This window comes from Oncorhynchus clarkii, unplaced genomic scaffold (genome assembly GCF_045791955.1).
Source record: "Oncorhynchus clarkii lewisi isolate Uvic-CL-2024 unplaced genomic scaffold, UVic_Ocla_1.0 unplaced_contig_450_pilon_pilon, whole genome shotgun sequence".
Classification (NCBI taxonomy): domain Eukaryota; kingdom Metazoa; phylum Chordata; class Actinopteri; order Salmoniformes; family Salmonidae; genus Oncorhynchus; species Oncorhynchus clarkii.
Window position 1 is genome coordinate 1 of NW_027258148.1, and position 24299 is coordinate 24299.

Consider the following 24299-nt stretch of genomic DNA (forward strand, 5'->3'; position numbering starts at 1 on the left):
TATTTATCACCTCTTCAGCCCAGAGAGAGGGAGTATACCTATTTATCACCTCTTCAACCCAGAGAGAGTATACCTATTTATCACCTCTTCAACCCAGAGAGAGAGAGAGTATACCTATTTATCACCTCTTCAACCCAGAGAGAGAGAGAGTATACCTATTTATCACCTCTTCAACCCAGAGAGAGAGAGAGTATACCTATTTATCACCTCTTCAACCCAGAGAGAGAGAGTATACCTATTTATCACCTCTTCAACCCAGAAAGAGAGAGTATACCTATTTATCACCTCTTCAACCCAGAGAGAGAGAGAGAGTATACCTATTTATCACCTCTTCAGCCCAGAGAGAGAGAGTATACCTATTTATCACCTCTTCAACCCAGAGAGAGAGAGAGAGTATACCTATTTATCACCTCTTCAACCCAGAGAGAGAGAGTATACCTATTTATCACCTCTTCAGCCCAGAGAGAGTATACCTATTTATCACCTCTTCAACCCAGAGAGAGAGTATACCTATTTATCACCTCTTCAACCCAGAGAGAGAGAGAGAGTATACCTATTTATCACCTCTTCAACCCAGAGAGAGAGAGTATACCTATTTATCACCTCTTCAACCCAGAGAGAGTATACCTATTTATCACCTCTTCAACCCAGAGAGAGTATACCTATGTATCACCTCTTCAACCCAGAGAGAGAGAGTATACCTATTTATCACCTCTTCAACCCAGAGAGAGAGAGAGTATACCTATTTATCACCTCTTCAACCCAGAGAGAGAGAGAGTATACCTATTTATCACCTCTTCAGCCCAGAGAGAGTATACCTATTTATCACCTCTTCTGACTAGAAGGGTTCATGCAGATTTTCGGTAGATAGGTAGTTTGACAGCAGTTTGAGGCTCAAGGGGCTATTGAAATTTGAAAGTTTACAAAATTAATGTAAAATCGCGTGAGATGAGAATTGACCAACTAAAGGGTGTGCAATGTGTAGGCCTATTGAAGGGACATTCTGAACCTTGTTTGAAGTCACTAGGTCACATGACCAATGCAATATTTAATTGTTTTTAAAAAATATACAGTGGGGCAAAAAAGTATTTAGTCAGCCACCAATTGTGCAAGTTCTCCCACTTAAAAAGATGAGAGGCCTGTAATTTTCATAATAGGTACACTTCAACTATGACAGACAAAAGGAGAAAAAAAATCCAGAAAATCACTGTAGGATTTTTTATGAATTTATTTGCAAATTATGGTGGAAAATAAGTATTTGGTCAATAACAAAAGTTTATCTCAATACTTTGTTATATACCCTTTGTTGGCAATGACAGAGGTCGTTGTTGTATGAAAATAGGGTGCTGTTGTTTTGATAACAACATTGATAAATTGTTGACTTAAAAAAACATTCACCATCTCATGAATCTTACCATCAGTATTTTTCCACCATGTCAGATTGTAAAATGTGCTGATTGTAAAAAAAAAAAAAAATGTTAAAAAATGATTTAATTAATGGAACATATTTCTGTCTGAATGGAAATAAAATGTGGAAAGAATGCACCATTATTGGACAGTCATTATATACATCTACATATAGAGGGCTTTGCGTTTGCGCCACAAATCACCTAGCAACCGCACCAGGCGCCATGTTGGATGTTGTTATTCGTCTTTAAGGCGACGCTGCCGAGTGTGACGTGTAATCTAATGGACGGGCCGCTTCTTTATTAACAACCGCTTGTTTAGCTATCTCGGTAGCTTGCTAGCCAACATAGCCGAAACATTGGAGCTCTTTAGACGCGTTCAGTGTATATTTTTCTGTGTTTTAAAACATACTTCTTTCGTATAGCTAGTTGCCCCATTTAATTTCATATTTACGTTGTAAATCGGGTAGCTAGCTGGCTGGATAAATTAGATTAGCTCCAGGCTAGTCGTTAATGCTAACCCGCTAGCTAGCTAACATCCCAGACCATGAGTTCACTGAGCTACTCTCCTGTTAAAGAAGAGGAGGTCTGCTGGACGGAGAAAGAGGCTCTGGGGATGAACATTGTCATGAAAGAAGAGGAGGATGTTTCAGTAAAAGGAGAGGAAGAAGCTTTCAGAATGAAAGAGGAGGAAGAGGAGGCGATCAGTGTCACATTGAAAGAAGAGGATGATGTTACAGTGAAAGAAGAGAGAGAACATTTTAGAGTGAAAGATGAAGAGGGGATAGAGACTGTCACAGTGGAAGAAGAGAAAGAACCCTTTGTAGTGGCAGAGGTGGCTATCTTAAGAAAAGAGGAGGAAGACGTTTTGGGAGATGAAGAGGAAGGAGAGAAGACTGAAGATTTGATTAACACCAGTGAGTACCGTCTTAAAAGCAGGGCCGCAAACTGCCCTTATTTAATTAATATATCGTTTTAATATCTGGCTCTGGGCCTCGCCATTGATTCTTGGAGAATACAATTTATAAATGTCCACTGAACTCCGAACCCAAAATATAAGCTTGTTTTTTACTCCTTTGTTTGTGAACAATGTAATTGTAAAATAACACTGTATATCCTCAAAACATGGAGGTAGTTCGATTAGGCTGAACCTGAGACACTGACCACAACCACAAAGATACTGACCACAACTACTGACTACCACAGACCTCACCTACTGACGCCAACTACTGACTACCACAGAACACACCTACTGACTACAGATACTGACCACAACCACAAAGCTACTGACCACCACAAGTACAGCTACATACACCAAACCAATGTTCACATGTTTAGGCTATCCTGACTTCAATCCATTATCGACTAACCTATATAAATGTGCATACATTTACATAAAATAACCCACTACCAGTAAACTATTGAACCGTTCAAGCTAGATACAACAAACCAATTTTCATATGTTCCAGCTGTCCTTTTCATCCACCTACTTTTCCAACTATAACCAGTCACTACCATTACTATAACCAGTCACTACCATTACTATAACCAGTCACTACCACTACTACTGTAGACACTACCACTACTATAACCAGTCACTACCACTACTATAACCAGTCACTACCACTACTACTGTAGACACTACCACTACTATAAACAGTCACTACCACTACTATAACCAGTCACTACCACTACTATAACCAGTCACTACCACTACTATAACCAGTCACTACCACTACTACTGTAGACACTACCACTACTATAACCAGTCACTACCACTACTATAACCAGTCACTACCACTACTATAACCAGTCACTACCACTACTATAACCAGTCACTACCACTACTATAACCAGTCACTACCACTACTATAACCAGTCACTACCACTACTATAACCAGTCACTACCACTACTATAACCAGTCACTACCACTACTACTGTAGACACTACCACTACTATAACCAGTCACTACCACTACTATAACCAGTCACTACCACTACTATAACCAGTCACTACCACTACTATAACCAGTCACTACCACTACTATAACCAGTCACTACCACTACTATAACCAGTCACTACCACTACTATAACCAGTCACTACCACTACTATCATGTATATCGCAGCCATACATACATTAAAACAAGCTAGAAAACAACACATTGTCTTCAGGAAAAAATGTACAGTACTTTTCAGTGATCACTGTTAGTTTATCAGTAGGTCTCCATAGGAACCTATTCTACATGGTTCTTCAACGACCATAAAAAATACTCATCACTATTTCTCTCCCCAAATAACCTAAAGCTTTTCTAATCACTAATCATTATCCTGCCTTCTCAGAGTGATTCAGAGTCCACATTATCCTGCCTTCTCAGAGTGATTCAGAGTCCACATTATCCTGCCTTCTCAGAGTGATTCAGAGTCCACATTATCCTGCCTTTTCAGAGTGATTCAGAAGCCACATTATCCTGCCTTTTCAGAGTGATTCAGAGTCCACATTATCCTGCCTTCTCAGAGTGATTCAGAGTCCACATTATCCTGCCTTCTCAGAGTGATTCAGAGTCCACATTATCCTGCCTTTTCAGAGTGATTCAGAGTCCACATTATCCTGCCTTTTCAGAGTGATTCAGAGTCCACATTATCCTGCCTTTTCAGAGTGATTCAGAGTCCACATTATCCTGCCTTTTCAGAGTGATTCAGAGTCCACATTATCCTGCCTTTTCAGAGTGATTCAGAGTCCACATTATCCTGCCTTCTCAGAGTGATTCAGAGTCCACATTATCCTGCCTTTTCAGAGTGATTCAGAGTCCACATTATCCTGCCTTTTTTTATACCCACCAACATTACATGTAACTCAGGATACCTTTCAAGCTAGAGACACCAAACCATCTTTCACATGTTCAGGCTATTCAACTACAGTGTAACTATATACATTTTCCACTGAGGGATTTTTTTTCTTTTTTTAATAAACACTTTTAAAAGACCTGAAGCAAGTCACACAATTTTTCGTAATGGAAAATGACCATTTAGTTATTATTATAATTAGGAACGCTACTCCTTCACGTTTAAGCTGGAAACGTCATATAAACTTTAAAAACGTGCAGATCGGTCTGGAATAGTGTGGCTGGTTGGCTACACCTCTTTGGTGTCTTTTACTTCTTAAACTATTAAACGTTTTTGTCTTCGTTCACTTTCACGGCACTTCCTCACTATTCTAAAAGGGCCCGTTGTGACGTCATCACTTCCTCACTATTCTAAAAGGGCCCGTTGTGACGTCATCACTTCCTCACTATTCTAAAAGGGCCCGTTGTGACGTCATCACTTCCTCACTATTCCATAAGGGCCCGTTGTGACGTCATCACTTCCTCACTATTCTAAAAGGGCCCGTTGTGACGTCATCACTTCCTCACTATTCCATAAGGGCCCGTTGTGACGTCATCACTTCCTCACTATTCTAAAAGGGCCCGTTGTGACGTCATCACTTCCTCACTATTCTAAAAGGGCCCGTTGTGACGTCATCACTTCCTCACTATTCTAAAAGGGCCCGTTGTGACGTCATCACTTCCTCACTATTCTAAAAGGGCCCGTTGTGACGTCATCACTTCCTCACTATTCTAAAAGGGCCCGTTGTGACGTCATCACTTCCTCACTATTCTAAAAGGGCCCGTTGTGACGTCATCACTTCCTCACTATTCCATAAGGGCCCGTTGTGACGTCATCACTTCCTCACTATTCTAAAAGGGCCCGTTGTGACGTCATCACTTCCTCACTATTCCATAAGGGCCCGTTGTGACGTCATCACTTCCTCACTATTCCATAAGGGCCCGTTGTGACGTCATCACTTCCTCACTATTCTAAAAGGGCCCGTTGTGACGTCATCACTTCCTCACTATTCTAAAAGGGCCCGTTGTGACGTCATCACTTCCTCACTATTCCATAAGGGCCCGTTGTGACGTCATCACTTCCTCACTATTCTAAAAGGGCCCGTTGTGACGTCATCACTTCCTCACTATTCCATAAGGGCCCGTTGTGACGTCATCACTTCCTCACTATTCTAAAAGGGCCCGTTGTGACGTCATCACTTCCTCACTATTCCATAAGGGCCCGTTGTGACGTCATCACTTCCTCACTATTCTAAAAGGGCCCGTTGTGACGTCATCACTTCCTCACTATTCCATAAGGGCCCGTTGTGACGTCATCACTTCCTCACTATTCTAAAAGGGCCCGTTGTGACGTCATCACTTCCTCACTATTCTAAAAGGGCCCGTTGTGACGTCATCACTTCCAACATTGTTGTAAACACAAATCGGCTACTTTGACCACTATGCCAAACAACTTAGACAATAAGTCCTGACTGTCTGGACAGTTTCCTCATAGTCAGTGTTCTACCATCCTCTCTCTGTCTCTGTGTCTGTAGTCTGGACAGTTTCCTCAGTCAGTGTTCTACCATCCTCTCTCTGTCTCTGTGTCTGTAGTCTGGACAGTTTCCTCAGTCAGTGTTCTACCATCCTCTCTCTGTGTCTGTAGTCCTGACAGTTTCCTCATAGTCAGTGTTCTACCATCCTCTCTGTGTCTGTAGTCCTGACTGTCTGGACAGTTTCCTCAGTCAGTGTTCTACCATCCTCTCTCTGTCTCTGTAGTCCTGACTGTCTGGACAGTTTCCTCAGTCAGTGTTCTACCATCCTCTCTCTGTGTCTGTAGTCTGGACAGTTTCCTCAGTCAGTGTTCTACCATCCTCTCTCTGTGTCTGTAGTCTGGACAGTTTCCTCATAGTCTGTGTTCTACCATCCTCTCTCTGTGTCTGTAGTCCTGACTGTCTGGACAGTTTCCTCAGTCAGTGTTCTACCATCCTCTCTCTGTGTCTGTAGTCCTGACTGTCTGGACAGTTTCCTCAGTCAGTGTTCTACCATCCTCTCTCTGTGTCTGTAGTCTGGACAGTTTCCTCAGTCAGTGTTCTACCATCCTCTCTCTGTCTCTGTAGTCCTGACTGTCTGGACAGTTTCCTCAGTCAGTTTTCTACCATCCTCTCTCTGTGTCTGTAGTCCTGACAGTTTCCTCATAGTCTGTGTTCTACCATCCTCTCTCTGTGTCTGTAGTCTGGACAGTTTCCTCAGTCAGTGTTCTACCATCCTCTCTCTGTCTCTGTAGTCCTGACTGTCTGGACAGTTTCCTCAGTCAGTGTTCTACCATCCTCTCTCTGTGTCTGTAGTCCTGATGGTTTCCTCATAGTCAGTGTTCTACCATCCTCTCTCTGTGTCTGTAGTCCTGATGGTTTCCTCATAGTCAGTGTTCTACCATCCTCTCTGTCTCTGTAGTCCTGACGGTTTCCTCATAGTCAGTGTTCTACCATCCTCTCTCTGTCTCTGTAGTCTGGACAGTTTCCTCAGTCAGTGTTCTACCATCCTCTCTCTGTGTCTGTAGTCTGGACAGTTTCCTCATAGTCAGTGTTCTACCATCCTCTCTCTGTGTCTGTAGTCCTGACGGTTTCCTCATAGTCAGTGTTCCACCTCATTGTTGAGGAATGTGTTTGTTCTTAAATTGCTTGTAATATTGTATGTTATGTAAACTGTTTGATCTGCATTTATTGATTTGGTATTTATTATGTGTATTTGTTTTTAGGGCTGATCCCATTTAGTCCCCTGGTCCATTGTTTTAGGGCTGATCCCATTTAGTCCCCTGGTCCATTGTTTTAGGGCTGATCCCATTTAGTCCCCTGGTCCATTGTTTTAGGGCTGATCCCATTTAGTCCCCTGGTCCATTGTTTTAGTGCTGATCCCATTTAGTCCCCTGGTCCATTGTTTTAGGGCTGATCCCATTTAGTCCCCTGGTCCATTGTTTTAGGGCTGATCCCATTTAGTCCCCTGGTCCATTGTTTTAGGGCTGATCCCATTTAGTCCCCTGGTCCATTGTTTTAGGGCTGATCCCATTTAGTCCCCTGGTCCATTGTTTTAGGGCTGATCCCATTTAGTCCCCTGGTCCATTGTTTTAGGGTTGATCCCATTTAGTCCCCTGGTCCATTGTTTTAGGGTTGATCCCATTTAGTCCCCTGGTCCATTGTTTTTAGGGCTCATCCCATTTAGTCACCTGGTCCATTGATTTGGTCGATAGGCTGTTGGTCAACCAATATATTTTTTGTTAGTTGAGCAGTGGCAAATATATGATAACAAATGTGTCACACTAGACACCTGTCTGAGTGGACTAATCCATTTCAGAGGTCGTGGGGGTGGTACACCAGTATCACCTATAAGACATGTACCTATCGATTCCCCAATACATATATCACCTATAGGATATTTACCTATCGATTCCCCTATACATATATCACCTATAGGATATTTACCTATCGATTCCCCAATACATATATCACCTATAGGATATTTACCTATCAATTCCCCAATACATATATCACCTATAAGACATTTACCTATCGATTCCCCAATACATATATCACCTATAAGACATTTACCTATCGATTCCCCAATACATATATCACCTATAGGATATTTACCTATCAATTCCCCAATACATATATCACCTATAGGATATTTACCTATCAATTCCCCAATACATATATCACCTATAGGATATTTACCTATCAATTCCCCAATACATATATCACCTATAGGATATTTACCTATCAATTCCCCAATACATATATCACCTATAGGATATTTACCTATCAATTCCCCAATACATATATCACCTATAGGATATTTACCTATCAATTCCCCAATACATATATCACCTATAGGATATTTACCTATCGATTCCCCAATACATATATCACCTATAGGATATTTACCTATCAATTCCCCTATACATATATCACCTATAGGATATTTACCTATCGATTCCCCAATACATATATCACCTATAGGATATTTACCTATCAATTCCCCTATACATATATCACCTATAGGATATTTACCTATCAATTCCCCAATACATATATCACCTATAGGATGTTTACCTATCAATTCCCCAATACATATATCACCTATAGGATATTTACCTATTAATTCCACAATAAATATTTCACCAGTTCTACATTTACCCTTAATTATCATCATTTATTATCTGCAATGTTTGTTTGGTTACAGTCATTTCTGTTAATGCATTCAATATATTATTACCCGTGTCGTTGTCAGAGTGGACACGTTGTTTGCAGAGCTTATAACCTATGCTACACTTGTGAGAAGCAAACGTTGGTGTATTTTCATTCCGTTTATGAGTTTTTGTCAATTTTATTAATTTAGTTTGGCGCTCTCCTGTCAATCTTGAGTAAGGACACTCACCTGATAGAAGCAGGTCTGTAGACTACCTGGCCCTCAAATGTAGGGATATAAATGTGCCCATTTTGGGGATCTGATAGTTTTAACTCACCACCACCACTAATAAACTGTGGAGCTTCAAAAAGTCTTTTTTTTCTTCTCCTCAAACAGGAAGTAAACAAAGTGTGTTTTTACATCCATGGAGAATGACAATAGTTCCTCAATGGAGCAGATTAGAAACATCTTTCCTGCTCTCTCCCTTTAGAGAACCACTCAGGGTGATTTATTTGTTATTTTTCATCCTCTGATTCAATGGAAAAGTCTTTTTTTTTAAAGGCCTACCTGATTACTAATTATCCAACGCATCTTACGGCATCCAATGGAAACGTCAGAAAATAGCCCTACCTGATTACTAATTATCCAACGCATCTTACGGCATCCAATGGAAACGTCAGAAAATAGCCCTACCTGATTACTAATTATCCAACGCATCTTACGGCATCCAATGGAAACGTCGGAAAATAGCCCTACCTGATTACTAATTATCCATCGCATCTTACGGCATCCAATGGAAACGTCAGAAAATAGCCCTACCTGATTACTAATTATCCCTTGGCCTTCAGCTGTGTCTGTCTGTCCAGAGCTCACTGGGGCAGGAAACTCTGAGGGCCCAGAATATTTAATACAATGTTGTGAGTTCACTAGCACCATCTTCTGGGCCAGACCAAGTTAATCCAATGTTTCCAGCTCCTAGCAGACAGGCCATGTGTAGCCAATGTTTCCAGTTCCTAGCAGACAGGCCATGTGTAGCCAATGTTTCCAGCTCCTAGCAGACAGGCCATGTGTAGCCAATGTTTCCAGTTCCTAGCAGACAGGCCATGTGTAGCCAATGTTTCCAGTTCCTAGCAGACAGGCCATGTGTAGCCAATGTTTCCAGTTCCTAGCAGACAGGCCATGTGTAGCCAATGTTTCCAATTCCTAGCAGACAGGCCATGTGTAGCCAATGTTTCCAGCTCCTATCAGACAGGCCATGTGTAGCCAATGTTTCCAGCTCCTAGCAGACAGGCCATGTGTAGGCAATGTTTCCAGTTCCTAGCAGACAGGCCATGTGTAGCCAATGTTTCCAGTTCCTAGCAGACAGGCCATGTGTAGCCAATGTTTCCAGCTCCTAGCAGACAGGCCATGCGTAGCCAATGTTTCCAGCTCCTAGCAGACAGGCCATGTGTAGCCAATGTTTCCAGTTCCTAGCAGACAGGCCATGTGTAGCCAATGTTTCCAGCTCCTAGCAGACAGGCCATGTGTAGCCAATGTTTCCAGCTCCTAGCAGACAGGCCATGTGTAGCCAATGTTTCCAGTTCCTAGCAGACAGGCCATGTGTAGCCAATGTTTCCAGTTCCTAGCAGACAGGCCATGTGTAGCCAATGTGATTTATAGGAGATTTATTTTTATCAGGATATTTTCTAACTGCAGTCTGCAATGTTTTTATTTGTTGTCTTTACGTAGGTATTTTTTTTTTTTACATATTTGGCAAAATAAGTTACTTTTTAGGTTTGTATCATTTTCATTTAGATACCATCTTGATTAATCACATGACAATGATTTTGAGATTAAATATTTTATTATAAATTAAATGAAACTGTTCCATGAAAAAATGTGCCAATGAAAATCATACTTGTCACGCAGATCAGTAGAGATGGTAGAATAACTTCAAATGAATTTCATTGGTCACATATTTAGCAGGTGTGGAGACATGCTTGTGTTTCCAGCTCCAACAGTGCAGTTGTATCTAACAATTCACAACAATACACACAAATCTATAGTATAATAATGAAGAAATATATCAAATATTAGGTTGAGCAACGTCAGAGTGGCATTGACTTAAATACAGTAGAATAGAATACAGTATATACATATGAGATGAGTAAAGCAAAATGGAACCATTCTGACCAGTGTTCCATTATTAAAGTGACCAGTGTTCCATTATTAAAGTGACCAGTGTTCCATTATTAAAGTGACCAGTGTTCCACTATTAAAGTGACCGGTGTTCCATTATTAAAGTGACCGGTGTTCCATTATTAAAGTGACCGGTGTTCCATTATTAAAGTGACCAGTGTTCCATTATTAAAGTGACCAGTGTTCCATTATTAAAGTGACCAGTGTTCCATTATTAAAGGGACCAGTGTTCCATTATTAAAGTGACCAGTGTTCCATTATTAAAGGGACCAGTGTTCCATTATTAAAGTGACCAGTGTTCCATTATTAAAGTGACCAGTGTTCCATTATTATAGTGACCAGTGTTCCATTATTAAAGTGACCAGTGTTCCATTATTAAAGTGACCAGTGTTCCATTATTAAAGTGACCAGTGTTCCATTATTATAGTGACCAGTGTTCCATTATTAAAGTGACCAGTGTTCCATTATTAAAGTGACCAGTGTTCCATTATTAAAGTGACCAGTGTTCCATTATGTGTGCTGTGCCCTGCGGTTGTGGGCGGTGCAGCTGCCGTACCAGGTGGTGATACAGCTCGTATGCTCTGCGGTTGTGGGCGGAGCCCTGCAGTTGTGGGCGGTGCCATGCGGTTGTGGGCGGTGCAGCTGCGGTTGTGGGCGGTGCCCTGCGGTTGTGGGCGGAGCCCTGCGGTTGTGGGTGGTGCAGCTGCCGTACCAGGTGGTGATACAGCTCGTATGCTCAACACCCATTGAATGTGGCCGCTGTCAGTAAATGTCGGCAAAGAAGCATAATTTAAGTCGTAAAATGTCTAACTAGTTATGTGTTATGCTAATTAGCTAGGAAGAGGTTGCATAGCAACAGCATCAACTTCCGATAGACGGGAAAAGCTCTAGTATGCTCATCTGAAAGAACTAATAGTATATACTTATTTATACATGTATCCTATACTGACTAGTCCATTTATCCATTAGGTCTATTACATGTATCCTATACTGACTAGTCTATTACATGTATCCTATACTGACTAGTCCATTTATCCATTAGGTCTAATACATGTATCCTATACTGACTAGTCTATTACATGTATCCTATACTGACTAGTCTATTACATGTATCCTATACTGACTAGTCTAATACATGTATCCTATACTGACTAGTCTATTACATGTATCCTATACTGACTAGTCTATTACATGTATCCTATACTGACTAGTCTATTACATGTATCCTATACTGACTAGTCTAATACATGTATCCTATACTGACTAGTCTATTACATGTATCCTATACTGACTAGTCTATTTATCCATTAGGTCTAATACATGTATCCTATACTGACTAGTCTATTTATCCATTAGGTCTAATACATGTATCCTATACTGACTAGTCTATTACATGTATCCTATACTGACCAGTCTATTTATCCATTAGGTCTAATACTGCTTCACAATAGTCAAGTTGAAGAGTGTTTTTATTGGCCTACAGACCACTACAGACACTATTCTATTGAGGTGTCTAGTCTGGATTAAACCTCATAGGAAGACAGTTTTATCATTTGGAGATTTCATTCAGGTCTCTGTTTAACTAAAATAATCTGTTTGTCTTTGGCAGGAGAGAGACCAGACTCCCACTCTGACAGCAGGAAGAGTCCTTCAGGGGAACCAGACCCAGAGACGCCCAAACCAGCGAGACGACACCACTGCTCCCACTGTGGAAAGAGTTTTAGTTGGTCAGGGTACCTAAAACAGCACGAGAGAAAACACACAGGAGAAAAGCCTTTCCAATGTTCCCAGTGTGAAAAGAGATTTACCTGGTTAGGGAGCCTAAGGGAGCATAAGAGAATACACTCTGGAGAGAAACCGTTCCACTGTTCCCAGTGTGGATTGACTTTCGCCAGGTTAGGGAGCCTGAAAACCCATGAGAGTTCACACACAGGGGAAAAACCTTTCCAATGTTCCCAGTGTGGAAAGCGTTTTACCCAGTTAGGGAGGCTGAAGGAGCATGAGAAGATACACACAGGTGAAAAGCCATTCCAATGCTCCCTGTGCGGAAAGAGTTTTACCAAGTTAGGGAGGCTGAAGGAGCATGAGAAGATACACACAGGGGGAAAGCCTTTCCAATGCTCCCTTTGTGGAAAGAATTTTACCCGCTTAGGGAACCTAAAAGAGCATGAGACAAAACACACACAAGAAAAGCCCTACCAATGCTCCCTGTGCGGAAAGAGTTTTACCAAGTTAGGGGCCCTGAATAGGCATGACAGGACACACACAGGAGGGGATAAGACATACTACTGCTCCCTGTGTGGAAAGACATTTAACCGATTAAGACATCTGAATAAGCATGAAAGAATACATACACAGGAGGAGAAGACATACCACTGCTCTCATTGTGGAAAGACATTTTCCCAGTCAGAGGACCTGAAATCACATGAGAGAATAGAGAGGCTGTGTTCTGACTTGTGTTTTTGACTGAGAATTTGTGTTTTTGTTCATGCCAAATTAAATCATATTGTTTATATGAAATCATTAAAAATATGCCAACTTTAAAAAAAAAAATGTTTATCTGGAGACCTGATCTAAAATCAGATTAAACACAATTTGTATTTTGTTTTGATTATGAACTTTAATGGATACAACTATAAACCCTCTGTTGTTCATTATAATTTGGGGATATTATTATATAGATTAATAGAGTTTTGGATTTCTTGATTCTAACCTCTTGGATGTGATGGGATCTGGCTTTTCGCTAAATGAATTTGATTGAATACATGATTTAGATATTGCACCATGTACATTATGGAATAGATTAATAGAATGAGCATTTCTTGATTTTGAACTTTGAAACCTCTTGAATTTAGTCGTTTTGTTTCATTGAGTTCATTTGTTTACTAGTCGTCAAGCTAAAGGACGATGAAAATGTGGTGGCGTTTTTATAACAACATTGATAAGTTGTTGACATGAAAAACATGAATGTTCCCACCAATTCCACCATGTAGAAGCAGTATAGAGTTGTTTATTTTGATATTATCTGTTGACTGAATGAATCAGAATTTGCATAGAATACAGATGTGTAGTAGATGTGAAGTTGATATTAAAATTCTCACTCATCAAAAGTTAATTGATGAACCAAAGCTTCTCTTTGTAAGTCTCAATATAATATTAAACTTTTGAAAGAAACTTTGTCTGAAAATCAAATATTTTCCTCGACTGCGTTACCCACTCCAGACAACAGATGGCGATGTTTCTAGCGTGACGTATAACCTAGTGGACGGGACGCTTCTTTGTAATAAAATAATATTTTTTTTAGTCTTAATTTATTTAGTACCAATACTCCCTTTACCCTGTCTAACTAGTACCGATACTCCCTTTACCCTGTCTAACTAGTACCAATACTCCCTTTACCCTGTCTAACTAGTACCAATACTACCTTTACCCTGTCTAACTAGTACCAATACTCCCTTTACCCTGTCTAACTAGTACCAATACTCCCTTTACCCTGTCTAACTAGTACCAATACTCCCTTTACCCTGTCTAACTAGTACCAATACCCCCGTTACCCTGTCTAACTAGTACCAATACCCCCGTTACCCTGTCTAACTAGTACCAATACTCCCTTTACCCTGTGTCGTGGAAATTTCCTCTATTTACCAAATCATGGGAGCAAACCACACACACAAGTCAGAGTTAGTTATAAAAGTCCATCTTTAATTATATGAGCTCTATCACAACCCTGTGACTCTCAGATTGATTCAGTGTCTCCCAGTGAATCCTCTGAGAGCCCCCTTACAATGCAACTGAGTTCCTTTAATAGCAAAGACACACATAGTCAGACAGCATAGACATAACTCATCGTTCAGCTTTGTCTCCTTTCCCAAACCATAAACCAATCCTCCAAATCAACAGGCATATATCAAATAGTCATTTAGATACAACCCACTCTAAATACAAACTCCTGGACAAACTCACGGAGAGGAGGGTGAGGCTATAGGTTAAGATAGAAACAACATAAGAGGGAGCATAGAATGATTCCAGACACTGCAACCTTCCTTTCCCCACTATGGGAAAGGTAGATAGTGAAAGATATGTTTACACATGATGACACTTTGACCTCTCCCCTCTCAGCGGCCCAGGCAACTTAGTTTTGACATAGAACAGACGCAACCTCACCACAGAATTACAGAAAAATACCATTCTGATGAGAATTAACTTACACATATTTGATGAATATAAAACATCTTACATATGTTACCAACAAATTCTGAATCTTCCCTAACATTCCCCTCTCAAGGGACTCAGTCCCTTTTGAAGAATCAGAATAGTAACATACTCAATATTTTAAAATTCAAATCCCCTCAATGTCAAATACCTTAGCTTATATGTAAGCTTCCTCCCTTCTGAAACTAAGATTACAACAACCTTTATTCTACAAGACAACCTTGCACATGTTTAATAACACAGAATAATCCATTTGAGGAAAATAAAAACATAACATATTTATGCTCTTTCAATTACACGAGAACCAGTGTCTAAACAGGCCTCCTCACAACATATAGGACAGACATCCCTCTAAGTACTCATGCTCAGAAATATACTCAGGAATAGAGAATAGGTCATTGAAATCATTCATATTACAAATCATAAGTAACAACCCAACTATTTAGCAAACCAATATTTAGAATAGCACTCCTCAGTGATTCAAATTTGTCTTATCACTCAAAGTAAAAACCTCAATTTAACACACATCAATATTAGCAGATTTACATTCAGTATAATTATCCCATAATTCTACTATTAACTTTTTTAATCATGATTTTAATACAGATCAGTATCTCAATGCATTCTTAATCTAAATTACTACAATTTACATGGTGTAGACATCTTCAATCAATCTGATACCACAAAAGTATAAACTATTTTAATGGCACAGTTAGATTAAACCCCCCCCCCTCTCAGGCACGGCATCTTCTGGCATCTTCGTTTTTCTTCAAATAGCTTTACAGTTCAAAGTGGACGGCCCTTGATAATGTCCCAATTTCAATGTCTCATCTTTACCACTCATGTCTTGTCCATTCGTCAACCAACATACCAGCATCATAAGAAAATGTTAGAACAGATCTTTCTCCATGATCACTCCAAGATTCTCACAGTATGAGAGAACCACGAAAGAAAAGCAGTTGATAGCTTAGATCTGATACTGTACACCAATTTCTGGCTTGGTTCTTTTCTCTCGGTAGAAGTGGTTTGGAAAGCCTCCTTCAATGCCTTTGTCTCTCTTCTTCAGCCAGTTAGAGGGGGTTTTGAGGTACACACACCATTCGGTCCAAATTATCTCTTCCATGCATTAAGATACAGTCTGATGTCACCCTTCATGATAACCTCGAAAGAACAGATCAGAACAACAGTTTAGTTCAGTTCATTAACTACATGATAAATGATTACTTTTACCAATTATTCTTAACACACATATCTAAACATATTTCACAGAGAATATCAAAACATTCTATTGAAACTATTCTTTCAAATTGGTTTATACTCCCCATCTCACTGTCAACTCCATCGTAGAGCCCAGGATCAAGAAATTAGACCTATACCCCTCGGGAATAGAACAAAACAAACACAACAATACACTCAACACAACAATACACTCAACAATACAATACACTCAACAATACAATACACCCAACAATACAATACACTCATTCACATATCACTTAAGTTGCATAACTTCAATTCAAACCCTCAACAAACTGAATCCTCCCCCATGTTTTACACACATCTCTCCATATGAGAGTAATGTAAAACAAAATGTCAGCTAACCTAATCAAATTAAAATCACTAAACTGAAGAAAGAAAAAAAAACACTCCACAAAGAAAAATGATTTAACCCCTTTGGTCATAGGAAAATAGACTTAAAGCAGCATACCCTTAGTTAAATGCAATACCCTCTTCACACTGGTCCAAATTACAAATATGGATTAAGAAACATATTTACCAATTACACAAATTATTTGGAAGCAGTATTACAAATGACCATAATTTAATTATCCAAATGGCTTTCCAATGCGGGTGATCAAGCCACAACGGAAAGTCATCAGAAGGTCATAGGTCATACAAAACCCTCCAAAGCAGTGTTTTGCACTATATGAAACAATTTGCAAACAATAATCAACTAGTTCCAAACATTTTCATAATTCCATGTTCCCAGAACATTCCTTTATCAAAAGAATTTGCGTGTGTAATGAAAAGTCATTAAATAAAAACTCATTACAATCCCAATGTGGTGAGTGGCCCCTTCAATGTGGTAGTTTATGGCCCCAATTTCACTCACTCTCCCCAAGAGTACATTCCCTGGACACATTCCAGAGAGACAGTGAAATATCAATTTTCCCGAAGAAAAACACAAAAACACTTAGTATTCATTTACACTACATTGATTCAGAAACTCAAACGTGAACTATAAACCAAACCTAATGATAATTCCACTGTACCTCAAATCATTAATCATAAGTTTTAATCAAATCAATGTATATGCATGATACGTTAAATCAACTCCTAAAAAAAACTTTTAATCAGCAACCCTAATAATTTCAATCTGTTGATATAAATTTAGTAAAAAAACAATTCTGATTTTTTTAAACAAATCTAAAATCCTTCAAAAGTCGGTGCTGTCTCATCATCGTAAAATAAAAATAAACTTATTTTTTTCCCCCACTGATATCCACAAAGGTCAATACTGTTCAGCACATCCATTAATGATCTTCCTTTAGTCTGTACAGGGTCTGAAGTTTCCAATGTATGCAGATGATACAGTGATAAATTCATGCAAATAACAAACTACACAAGAACTCACTACTATAATGATTCAGATGACAAAATTGCTCAGAGACTCATGTTTACATCTCAATAAAATAAAACACAGTCTGCATGTTCCTCAAAAAACAAGTACTGATGTAAAAAGCTCCTGGTGGTATCTGATTTTAAGTGCCAAGGCATCATACTTGATTCCAACCTTTCTTTTAAAAAGCAAATAATAAAGGAACTCAAATACCAAATTCAACCTAGCTAATTTACCAAAACATATGAAATTGTTTTGACTACACTATATAACTACTATAACAACACTATAATTAAAATCTATGATACTCCCCCACTTAACATACTAGTTCAGTCTTTGGCCCAACCTTGCTTTTCAACATTCATACCCATTCAGTCTTCTGTCAACAGGTTGGCGTACTATTCAATCCAGCAATCACCTTTAATGACCTTACATTGTTCCACATAATGGAAACATACCATAACCTTAGAGTACATGAACTTTCCTGCTCAAATTTACTGGTGTTACTTAAACAATCAAAGCAAAAAATCAATAACAATCAGAAGCTATCTTTACAAAGTTTTATGATTCAGACATCCAGTCTCCCAATTCTCATAGCCTAATACAGTAAATATAAACGCCACAAATCTATGATGCCCACCTAGCGAATCAGCTGCTAGAAATACAGACAAAAATGTACCTGAACAACGGTTAAAACAATTAGAGTAAGGTTATTGTATATTCAAACTAATAACGCAAATGTACGTTATTCTACAACAATCTACCTGCCTCCAGCAACTTTCCCTGACAATGAGCAGCCAACATAACAACTCACTCTCTTACATACTTTCAACTCAACTTTCCTACTTCTTTTTCCCCCAGTTGGGCAAAAATATAACCCCTCTCATTTCAACGTTTTTCCTTACCTCTATCGTAAGATTAAAACCTCAACTTTATAACTTCCTCTTCTCTTTGCTCTCCACACTTATGAAATGTATCATATTTCTTTAAAAATAACACACACAGCGCAAAAATTATAACATGCGTCAGTCAATCTATAAGAATGAAAAACATTTCCGTAACCACTTTCCTATCGCCATTCTCTCCCCGCTATCATTCAGAGTGTCTTTAACTTAGGTAACTGTCTTCTCTATTGATACAGTAATTTAAATACGACCCAATTCTCAATACATTATTCCAGCAGATAATTTAGTGAACAGACATCGTCTTGCATCAGAATTCGCTTCGTTATTATTTTAAATTGAATTATCCTATCAATTTAACCTAAACAATCTATTGAAAACGTTAAATGTATCTCTTATACAAACACCAGCGACCATAACTTTCCAGGCAAAACATACAAATAGATTATTTACAGTCAAAAAGTCTGAATTCAGCCAGCGCCGTGACTGGGAATGGAACTCGGGCCTCCCGCGTTGCAGGCGAGATTTCTACCACTGAACCACTAATGCTATTGTCAGTAACCAAAATTCTCCGGATATAAACCCCATCTACAAAGTAAAATCAAAACACGTCACTATCGGTAATTCCCAGAAGTATAATAGCCCAATTTTAATAGTACAAACATTGCTCCAGCTATGATTCTCAAATTCCAAATGAATATATTAGCAATCAAAGAATAAAATCGACACTAATGACTAGGAAACAGTAAAAGTAGATTATGTTTACTTATGCAACATATTTCAATTACTTTACTACATCACATTAATCACGCAAGGATAATTCGTTTGATGGACAACCTTAGGCTTTGTACAACATTATAAATTACATCGAGCATCCCTCGAATTCTATTTAACTTTATGGAAAACAGTTTATTCAATAAATCCCGCAACTTCTCTCATACTGGGAAGAAAAAGTATAACATGTTCAGACCTTAAGGGCAGTTTAATTTTAAATGTTTCCCCCAGACGGAGATACTCCAATATGCGTTCTATAGTTACATCGTTAGGGTAAGATAACCAAAAGTGGACACACTCTAAATCAGTTTCTAGAGCTCAATTTCCCAGATTTTGTAGATTACTTTAATAGTGCTTAAAAACTTCATCTTTATCAAATTATCCATTTAAGATATCAACTCAAAACCTACGTACGTCTACGAATGGGTGGTTTAAATTGTATCTAATCATTTTCAGCATTACTTTATACACACATACCATTTATCATAATTTCAAATAATTCACAGAATCCATATAAAACTTTAAGAAATCTTAGGTACTCACACAGAACTTTCAGGATCATCCACACAGGATTGGTCAGATTTTTCACATAGAACTTTTCTGACGTCCACACAGAACATCAAAAGGTTTGCCCACACAGAGTAAACCCTACCCCGCTCACACAGAACGGTCCGACTCACACAGAGTAACCCTACCCCGCTCACACAGAACGGTCCGACTCACACAGAGTAACCCTAGGGCATACCTGGCTAGCACATTTAAAATAATTGGAATTCACCACATCTGAGGGTCACTTAGACAAATCACACAGACACACAGAATGAGGTCCTTCTTCCAATAGGGCTTCACCAAGTGCCGTGTTTCACCTAGAACACACAGACCCCCTGGCCCCTCACCCCGACAGACCTCACCAAATCCCCACTGTGATCAATTCAGTGTCAGGAGGGCTCTTGGTCACTGGCAACCGGACAGCGCAGAGTATCTTTTGAGTCCACAAAACCCCCAGATTACTCTCCTCTGACTCGGCCCTGCTTACGCCGCCAAGGTGCCTTCCTTACAAAGGAATTCACGCTCAGAGTATACGTAACAGGCATAATTAAAAAACTCGACTTCAAATCTGTGTGTGGTTCGCTCACCTTTTTCTTAAAAAAAACTCAGTTCGAGATGTGGTATCCACTCGGCTCGCTTCCTCTTAGATCAAAGGTTGGTCCATCTGCTCCGTTTCCCGAAGTGTGGTTCTCCCTGAGATCCCAAGTTTAGGGGATCCCTCGTGCACGACTTATTTACCTAGATCATAGGAACGGTCACCGAGTGAAGATTCACATCCCCTCCTCGTCGCCAAATGTCGTGGAAATTTCCTCTATTTACCAAATCATGGGAGCAAACCACACACACAAGTCAGAGTTAGTTATAAAAGTCCATCTTTAATTATATGAGCTCTATCACAACCCTGTGACTCTCAGATTGATTCAGTGTCTCCCAGTGAATCCTCTGAGAGCCCCCTTACAATGCAACTGAGTTCCTTTAATAGCAAAGACACACATAGTCAGACAGCATAGACATAACTCATCGTTCAGCTTTGTCTCCTTTCCCAAACCATAAACCAATCCTCCAAATCAACAGGCATATATCAAATAGTCATTTAGATACAACCCACTCTAAATACAAACTCCTGGACAAACTCACGGAGAGGAGGGTGAGGCTATAGGTTAAGATAGAAACAACATAAGAGGGAGCATAGAATGATTCCAGACACTGCAACCTTCCTTTCCCCACTATGGGAAAGGTAGATAGTGAAAGATATGTTTACACATGATGACACTTTGACCTCTCCCCTCTCAGCGGCCCAGGCAACTTAGTTTTGACATAGAACAGACGCAACCTCACCACAGAATTACAGAAAAATACCATTCTGATGAGAATTAACTTACACATATTTGATGAATATAAAACATCTTACATATGTTACCAACAAATTCTGAATCTTCCCTAACACCTGTCTAACTAGTACCAATGCCCCCTTTACCCTGTCTAACTAGTACCAATACTACCTTTACCCTGTCTAACTAGCACCAATACTCCCTTTACCCTGTCTAACTAGTACCAATACTCCCTTTACCCTGTCTAACTAGTACCAATACTCCCTTTACCCTGTCTAACTAGTACCAATACCCCCGTTACCCTGTCTTAACTAGTACCAATACTCCCTTTACCCTGTCTAACTAGCACCAATACTCCCTTTACCCTGTCTAACTAGTACCAATACTCCCTTTACCCTGTTTAACTAGTACCAATACTCCCTTTACCCTGTCTAACTAGTACCAATACTCCCTTTACCCTGTCTAACTAGTACCAATACTCCCTTTACCCTGTCTAACTAGTACCAATACTCCCTTTACCCTGTCTAACTAGTACCAATACTCCCTTTACCCTGTCTAACTAGTACCAATACTACCTTTACCCTGTCTAACTAGTACCAATACTCCCTTTACCCTGTCTAACTAGTACCAATACTCCCTTTACCCTGTCTAACTAGTACCAATACTCCCTTTACCCTGTCTAACTAGTACCAATACTCCCTTTACCCTGTCTAACTAGTACCAATACCCCCGTTACCCTGTCTAACTAGTACCAATACCCCCGTTACCCTGTCTAACTAGTACCAATACTCCCTTTACCCTGTCTAACTAGTACCAATGCCCCCTTTACCCTGTCTAACTAGTACCAATACTACCTTTACCCTGTCTAACTAGCACCAATACTCCCTTTACCCTGTCTAACTAGTACCAATACTCCCTTTACCCTGTCTAACTAGTACCAATACTCCCTTTACCCTGTCTAACTAGTACCAATACCCCCGTTACCCTGTCTTAACTAGTACCAATACTCCCTTTACCCTGTCTAACTAGCACCAATACTCCCTTTACCCTGTCTAACTAGTACCAATACTCCCTTTACCCTGTTTAACTAGTACCAATACTCCCTTTACCCTGTCTAACTAGTACCAATACTCCCTTTACCCTGTCTAACTAGTACCAATACTCCCTTTACCCTGTCTAACTAGTACCAATACTCCCTTTACCCTGTCTAACTAGTACCAATACTCCCTTTACCCTGTCTAACTAGTACCAATACTCCCTTTACCCTGTCTAACTAGTACCAATACTCCCTTTACCCTGTTTAACTAGTACCAATACTACCTTTACCCTGTCTAACTAGTACCAATACTCCCCTAGCTGACAGCTGGAGCAGAACATCCTTTCACCCTGATTCCATTGCTGTTATTTGGAGCATGAGTTTTTAATTTACAATGATAAATAGGCCTATATCAAGATAAGAAGCTAATATAAAGTTAACTAGTTGATGATATTTCACTTAGCTATAGTATGTAAAGTTGACTAGATAGCTAGCTAACAAGCAGCTCATTAGTCTACACACAGTGGCCTGCTGCAGATAGCTAGCTAACAAGCAGCTCATTAGTCTATACACTGTGGCCTGCTGCAGATAGCTAGCTAACAAGCAGCTCATTAGCCTACACACAGTGGCCTGCTGCAGATAGCTAGCTAACAAGCAGCTCATTAGTCTATACACTGTGGCCTGCTGCAGATAGCTAGCTAACAAGCAGCTCATTAGCCTACACACTGTGGCCTGCTGCAGATAGCCAGCTAACAAGCAGCTCATTAGTCTGCTGCAGATAACTAGCTAACAAGCAGCTCATTAGTCTATACACTGTGGCCTGCTGCAGATAGCTAGCTAACAAGCAGCTCATTAGTCTATACACTGTGGCCTGCTGCAGATAGCTAGCTAACAAGCAGCTCATTAGTCTATACACTGTGGCCTGCTGCAGATAGCTAGCTAACAAGCAGCTCATTAGTCTATACACTGTGGCCTGCTGCAGATATCTAGCTAACAAGCAGCTCATTAGTCTATACACTGTGGCCTGCTGCAGATAGCTAGCTAACAAGCAGCTCATTAGCCTATACACTGTGGCCTGCTGCAGATAGCTAGCTAACAAGCAGCTCATTAGTCTACACTGTGGCCTGCTGCAGATAGCTAGCTAACAAGCAGCTCATTAGTCTATACACTGTGGCCTGCTGCAGATAGCTAGCTAACAAGCAGCTCATTAGCCTACACACTGTGGCCTGCTGCAGATAGCTAGCTAACAAGCAGCTCATTAGCCTACACACAGTGGCCTGCTGCAGATAGCTAGCTAACAAGCAGCTCATTAGCCTACACACTGTGGCCTGCTGCAGATAGCTAGCTAACAAGCAGCTCATTAGCCTACACACAGTGGCCTGCTGCAGATAGCTAGCTAACAAGCAGCTCATTAGCCTACACACTGTGGCCTGCTGCAGATAGCTAGCTAACAAGCAGCTCATTAGCCTACACACAGTGGCCTGCTGCAGATAGCTAGCTAACAAGCAGCTCATTAGTCTACACACAGTGGCCTGCTGCAGATAGCTAGCTAGCTCACAATACAGCGTTTAACATTTCCCAAAGGTATTTACTTACTGTATATAGGTTCACGCCTACGCCCACGACATGAACCCCATACTGTATATGACGGCTGGCAGTTTGCACCTGGTATTGTCCTTAAGCTAAGATAAATTAGCATATATACACACACACAGTCAATGTCAAAATTAATTTGATAAAATCCTTCTTATATCAGCATCTTGTATTTATTACGGAACCCTATTAGTTGTTACCAAGGCAACAGCTCCTGGGTTCCAGCAACATAAGACAGTTCCATTTCACAACACCTTACGCAACACATTCAGTGTTGTTCCCTCAGGCCACCACTCCACCGCCACGTCCATGTGTATTTATTAAGGATCCCCATTAGCTCTGCCAAGGTAGAAACGACTCTTATCTTGGGGTCCAGCAAAAATTAAGGCAGTTATACAATTTTTAAAAAACAATACATTCATTACAGATTTCACAACACACTAAGTGTGCGCCCTCTGGCTACTACACTACAACACAAAATCCACGTGTTTGTGTATAAAGTGCGTATGTTATCGTGTATGCATGTGTCTCTTTTCACAGTCCCCACTGTTCCATAAGGTGTATTTTCATCGGTTTAAAAAAAAAATTTATTTTACTGCTTACATGACTTACCTGATGTGAAATATACTGTAGTTCCTTGTAGTCATGGC

The 24299-nt window shown here is 40.0% G+C and overlaps 1 protein-coding gene across 1 annotated transcript; it reads left to right on the top strand.

The window, feature by feature from the left end:
* The first annotated feature begins 1778 nt into the window (after window positions 1–1778).
* Window positions 1779–13185, top strand: LOC139395860 (zinc finger protein 180-like). The gene is made up of 2 exons (XM_071143170.1): window positions 1779–2323; window positions 12242–13185. Exons 1-2 carry the CDS (start codon window positions 1954–1956, stop codon window positions 13096–13098), a joined length of 1227 nt encoding a protein of 408 aa, XP_070999271.1. The 5' UTR covers window positions 1779–1953; the 3' UTR covers window positions 13099–13185.
* The last annotated feature ends 11114 nt before the right edge of the window (window positions 13186–24299 follow it).

What these genes read in the sequence shown, in the direction of transcription:
- LOC139395860 (XM_071143170.1), top strand. Translation starts at nt 1,954, where the DNA reads ATGAGTTCACTGAGCTACTCTCCTGTTAAAGAAGAGGAGGTCTGCTGG. An exon ending in TGAAGATTTGATTAACACCA is followed by an intron (nt 2,324 to 12,241) that starts GTGAGTACCGTC and finishes TGTCTTTGGCAG; the next exon opens with GAGAGAGACCAGACTCCCAC.